The following is a 6173-nucleotide window of genomic DNA, read 5'->3' on the forward strand; positions in this document are numbered from 1 at the left end:
GTCATCGATTAAATTTATAAATGCATTTTCATATTTTATCTCTCGCCAAGCTGGGGAAGTTCCCAAAAATATTTGCTTAAAAAAACCCCAAATATATAATTAACTAACTTTGATATGTAAAACAGTGCATTCTTATTCAAGTTATCAATTATTGTTATATTACTAAAAACAAGGGATGATAATATATGATATCATAAAAAATACTGTCATTTAAACTGATTTTGTCATGATTTATAAAAAAAATTATAATAAATATTGGGCGTTTAATAATTACTATGTTGAGAGAGCGGTCGACACATTATAATCGAGTTGATATACGATTTAACACCTTAATCCTAAGATCCCTCTAGTAAGAGTATTAGAAAACGACATACGTATATAATGTGCCGTGACATTGCTTTTATTAAGTAATTCTAGAAGCTCTCCTATAACACAGTGAATTGTAAAAGATCTAAAAAAGAGAATGGGAAGGAGCGAGCTTCGCCGGTTGTTCTTTCCAAGACTTCGTCGACTCTCCAACTAAAATAAAAAATATTAGCCATTTAGTCAAACATCTACATCCGAATCCCAAAAAGTGGAGAAGAAGATCCGTTTTTGCTCATATCATCTCAAGTATAAAAAAACACGTACGATAATGATAATGATAATAATAAGTTATAAAATATAGGAGACCGGATTTATTTTCTGAAAATATTTTTGAAAAATGTGATTTAGAACGAATATCCAATTTAGTCTGCGTGTTGCCAACCGAAACGACCCCCACAACAATGTAGATAAATCCACCTCAGTCCTAGCACAACTTTCTTATAATCCAATGAAACTACAAATTCCACGTCAAAAAAACATTGCAAGGTGCAATACAATGGTCGACTCGCAGATTTAAATTACCAAAAAAGAAAGAAAAAGTAAATCCTAACATACAATAAGACGATTAAAATGGCCAAAACTGGAAATCAATAACAGCAAACCAATATATAAATTCTCGTATGCGGCAGTAATCAATTTTACCTCTAAAAATCGCTTTTTCTTCGATTGTGTATTCAGTCACTTTTTAGCCACCAGATGTTAAAACCCTTTTTTCGTCGCTAAGATTCGGCACCTCAAGATGGACTTGGAGCACTAGTTGATATCACCCAAAAGGTAAAAATGGTAACCAAAGACCATTTTTCAAGAAAGGTTATTATATTGGAATTAGTCGTCCAAATAATAATATGATCCAGCAGACTTCTGCTCCCGGTCCTTGGTCGAGTCCAGTTTGTTGATTCTTGGACGATAATTTGTTGGATCCCGTCTAAAAGTAATGTCCAGATGCTGCATAAATTAGTAAGACACATTGTCATCGGTAGTTACGTTTTGGATGTACAAATTGAAGAACAAAATTTGTGGAGAGTAGTAAAGTTTAGTGGGCTCTTACAGATAAGAATAGGTTCATTCCTGTCAGTAAAGATTGAGGCGAATTGGCAATACAATCTATAGATGGCTTTCCCTCGTACACAATAACCCTGTCTGCAAGGTATGTTGCCATTATGAAGTCGTGCTCGACAACAAATGCGGTTTTCTTTGCATGAAGTATAAATCTCTTAATGACTTTTGAAGCAACAATACGCTGCTCAGAGTCCAGATACGCACTTGGTTCATCTATCAAATATATGTCGGCCGGCTGCAAGCGGACCCAAAATGGCAAATCATATATCATAAAACAGATGATAAAGGTCGTCAGCGGGGATGCAGGAATTCCGGGGAATGGGGTGACTCAATCATATCTTAGAGCCCAAATTTGAACTTTTAAGAATACTGAAAGAAATTTCACATTTTTCAGGTTGGGGGAGGGCAAACTAGTCAGGTCCTAAAGGTCATGGTGGTGATGATTCGGTTAAAGCACATAAACGAGCACGCTATGAAACACAAAAGTAGAAATGTCATATATACTCGATACAACAAAATCTAAGCATTTTTTGACATTTATTGAAATTGAAAGACCAAGGAAAAGACCTTACAAAATATAGCGAGGACCAATGCGACATAATGGATTTCCGGCAGATATTCATATGATATCTCCTACTATCTTATTATGAAAAGATACCTTGCTCATAAAATATTTATAAATAAAGTACATGCAGGTAAAAATTAACCTTTCCAAGGCAGAGGGTTAAAGCAACTCTTTGCAACTCTCCACCAGAAAGGTTCACGACTTCTTGATCCATTAGTTGCTCGATTAGGAGAGGCTTCATCACATCTGATACGAACTGCGGATGCATATAAGAATCACGTATTTTTTGATGCAACAGAATTCTAACAGTAGATAGGAATTTCGGACTGATCTTCTGTGGCTTGTAAGAAACGTTAAATTCTGGAATCTCTACATCCGAGCCTTCTACCAAGTCAGGTTTCAATAGACCGGCCTGCGATTCATATGGAAATAAATTTTAGCAAAAAATGACTATATCATCGCACATGCTATAGAGACCAATAAATAAATTTACCAGCATCCTTATGAACGTTGTCTTCCCTGTCCCGTTTTCACCAAGCATGACAATGATTTGAGAATCAGTGAACTCCCCTTCCACTACCTTAAGTTGAAAATTACCCTGAGTCTTGGTCATGGTTGGATACTTATACCTCGCATATGTCTCGATTTCCTCGGCACTTTCCTGGGGAGTCTCTGCAACCTGAGAGGAAAAGAAATGTACTAATGCCATCACACTCAACACCACAATTCCTGTTACGAGCTATATATTCAGATGAATCATACAAGTTACCCTAAAAGTAAGAGATTCATCCCGAAATCTTAGATTCTCTGTTGGGACAAATCCAGCCAGAAATATATTGATTCCCTCTCTGACGGAGAACGGGAGTGTTACCACCCCATATACACCAGGCCTCCCATAAAGGCAGCAGATGAAGTCCGATAAATAATCAAGTACACTAAGATCATGCTCCACAACAATAACATAGCTGAGAAGTAAAATATTTTAATGTGAGATCTCGTAACAGAGAAGGCTGAACTCTGATTACTAAACAAGAGTACAAATAGAAATGTCATGAAACCTATTGGGTCGGAGCAAAGATCTGACAACTTGAGCAGCTTTGAGCCTCTGCTTCACATCAAGATAGCTCGAGGGCTCATCAAACATATAAATCTCCGCATTCTGTATAGCAACAACAGCTATAGCAAATCTCTGGAGCTCTCCACCAGATAAATCGCCCACATTGCGGTCCAAGACTTGAGTCAGCTCAAGATCAACACAAAGTTCTTCTTTTACTTCTCTCTCATCTTTCTGAGCAAGAACTTGCCCAACATTGCCTTGAACAGCTTTCGGGATGTGGTCCACATACTGTGGCTTGATGATCGCCTGAAAAAATGAATCCATGAATAGTAAGAAAGGTGTCACAACTTGGACGAAAGAAATGAGATTTAAACTGACAAGTCAATTACAATAAAAACTGAACTTAAACAAGATCCACTAAAACAGGTCTTGTCATTATTTTCCGTAGGAAATGAAATACAATTACTAACTGATATATTAGCTAGCCATTTTTTATCTATTAGGCAATCAAAAGAAACTAAAACATACAATGATCTTAAGAAATAAATGTGTCATCACAAACTATCAAGGTAGTTATGTAGGCTATACTCCTATAAGACTATCACAGGCCAAGAGATATTTTCATGAATTCAACAAAAACAGATATTGTTTCAAAAGTTTTGAACGATGGAGTGACTAAAGCAGCATCAAAATCACTCCGGAAACAAACTTCAAAAGAGAAGTAGCCAATTTCTGCAGAATTTCCCAAATAAAATACAAACATGGCATCTCTTATCTTCAAAAGAGAAGTAGCCAATTTCTGAAGAATTTCCCAAATAAAATATAAACATGGCATCTCTTATCTCGACAGCAATTTTTTTAAATTAGAAATCACCTTCAAATTATCTTCAAGGATACGCGTAAAATAGTTTTGCAGCTCAGATCCTCGAAAATATGTCAAAATTTCCTGCCAATCAGGAGGGTTCTGCAGGACATGAAAAATGTTGAGAAACAGATTAACCTCCGATGCAAAAATTAAAATAAGTTGAAAAGCTTACATTAAAGCGTCCCAAGTTAGGCTTCAATTTGCCAGCCAAAACTTTCAGAGCAGTTGATTTTCCAATGCCATTAGTTCCAACCAAGCCAAGAACTTGTCCAGGTCTTGGAACAGGTAATCTGAGTAAAATATTTTTAGAAGGTTAGCAAGTAATAACCAAAAGCCATATACAGAGGGTAACTACAATCAGGTCAAACCTATGCAATTTAAAGGTGTTGGGACCATATCGGTGTGTGGTATCCTTATCGAGGTCTTTTGGCAGATTGATAATTTGGATGGCTTCAAATGGACATTTCTACATGACAAGTCAAACATTTTGAGAGTTGGGGAGCTTGTAAATTGAACATTAAGGCAAAAAAAACGGTCCTTTCATTGGACAGACCTTCACACATATACCGCACCCAATACACAACTCCTCAGAGATGAAAGCAATCTTCGCTGCAGGAGTCACTTCAATGCATAGTTTGCCTGCAATTATATAAAATATCAGAAACACAGACACAACATCCATGCAAAAAAATAAAAATCAATCCATTAGAGAAGCTATTGGTGTAGTAGTTTAACATCTCTGAAGCTGTATTGCTGAAAATCAGAGTTAATCACATCAAATCTGAAACGTTTTTTTTCCTCTTTTGAGAACTATATAGCCTAATCTTAATGCTCCATGCGCAGAAACAAGCATCCCAGGCATTGTAACCATTTTTCATAATTGAGAGAATGTAGGGCAGGCAAATGCAGTTCTGAAGACATAATAAACGGGTTTTTATTGCAAACATCAATATTTGCTTAGATAAATAAATAAATAACGTATAAATAGACGAAGAAATACACAGGGAGGGGATAATAAATCCACATACGAAGGTCTTCTTCACAACAATTATTTCTATGAGTCAAATGCAGTCAGCATACATGAAATGATGGTAATTATATCACGTGACAGATGACTCTGGGCAATAATTATGTCCCCCATCGTTGTTTATTGAAACCAATGATTATTTGCAATGATTAATTCAAATCAAATTACGGACGCATGATTGAGGTACACTCAGATTGAGAATAAGGGAGCCAAAGCCAGTAAAGGTTTCATGTCCAATCCCCAATTACAAGGAAACACAAATCTTCTTACATATGGTTATGGATTTGGGGGAAAAAAATCAAAACTTGGAGAAAAATTGATAAACATTGTCCACAAACTCCAAACTAGACCTGTGCTTTCCCAACCGAAAATTTTAAGCTAAAGTATTTAGCTTTTATCCAGTGAATCAAAAGACATCAACATACGATAAAACAAGAAAAGTGATCAAGATATCTATCCAAATACAAATTGAACAAAACCCAGAAAATACACTTTCGAGCAACATTCCACAATAACCACACCATCAACCATGCACAAAAATCAACCTCAAAAAAGGAGAAATTACCGGTTTTGACCACAGGGCAGCTCTTTTTGCACTCCTGGCGACACTTTTTCGGCTTGCACTTATCGGAGCTCACTATAGCGATACGCGTCAGTTTCTGATCTGCCATCCCTCTCTATATATTCGACTGATCACTGCCCAAATTAAACAAAACAAAAAAAAATTTGAAATAAAAAACTTCAAAAGCCAAACAATTAAAGTCAAAAAAAGGAATTGCGTACAATAAAAGAAGACTCCGCAGAGAAGGAAAGAGGGGGGATGTGCTAATATTCTGGTGGCACACGTAGAGAATCGGGTTAGGGTTTCAGGGAACGTTGTCGATTAAATCGCATTACCTGGTAATGTTAAACACACGCTTTCGCTGCCTTGACAGGATGTCGCAATTACTTGCGAAGGATGTCCTTCTCTCTCTGTGTGTGTGTGTGTATATATATATATATATATAAACATGTGAACCGTCTCACGAGTTAATTTCATGAAATGAATTTTTAACTTGATCAAACTCATAAAAAATATTAAATTTTATATCAAAATTATTATTTTTCCTTATATATATAAATATACTCGATCCATCTCACAAATATAAATATATGAGATTATATCAGAAGACACTTTACTCATATTATACGATGATAATAGATAGAATATTCATGAAATTATCATCTCAAAGAT

General features: G+C 35.9%; 1 protein-coding gene across 1 annotated transcript; it reads right to left on the minus strand.

Moving 5' to 3' along the window:
* Positions 1–770: 770 nt before the first annotated feature.
* LOC142526771 (ABC transporter E family member 2-like) lies at positions 771–5875 on the minus strand. Its single transcript, XM_075631348.1, has 12 exons — positions 5723–5875; positions 5505–5635; positions 4466–4551; positions 4281–4378; positions 4085–4202; positions 3922–4011; positions 3049–3353; positions 2760–2955; positions 2484–2669; positions 2133–2402; positions 1415–1660; positions 771–1311 (listed from the first exon to the last, which is right to left on the minus strand). Exons 2-12 carry the CDS (start codon positions 5608–5610, stop codon positions 1192–1194), a joined length of 1821 nt encoding a protein of 606 aa, XP_075487463.1. The 5' UTR covers positions 5611–5635; positions 5723–5875; the 3' UTR covers positions 771–1191.
* Between the last annotated feature and the right edge of the window lie 298 nt (positions 5876–6173).

This window comes from Primulina tabacum, chromosome 15, assembly GCF_025594145.1.
Source record: "Primulina tabacum isolate GXHZ01 chromosome 15, ASM2559414v2, whole genome shotgun sequence".
NCBI classification, from domain to species: domain Eukaryota; kingdom Viridiplantae; phylum Streptophyta; class Magnoliopsida; order Lamiales; family Gesneriaceae; genus Primulina; species Primulina tabacum.

What these genes read in the sequence shown, in the direction of transcription:
- LOC142526771 (XM_075631348.1), bottom strand. Translation starts at nt 5,610, where the DNA reads ATGGCAGATCAGAAACTGACGCGTATCGCTATAGTGAGCTCCGATAAG. An exon ending in AACACCTTTAAATTGCATAG is followed by an intron (nt 4,203 to 4,280) that starts GTTTGACCTGAT and finishes TATTTTACTCAG; the next exon opens with ATTACCTGTTCCAAGACCTG. An exon ending in TCCTTGAAGATAATTTGAAG is followed by an intron (nt 3,354 to 3,921) that starts GTGATTTCTAAT and finishes TCATTTTTTCAG; the next exon opens with GCGATCATCAAGCCACAGTA.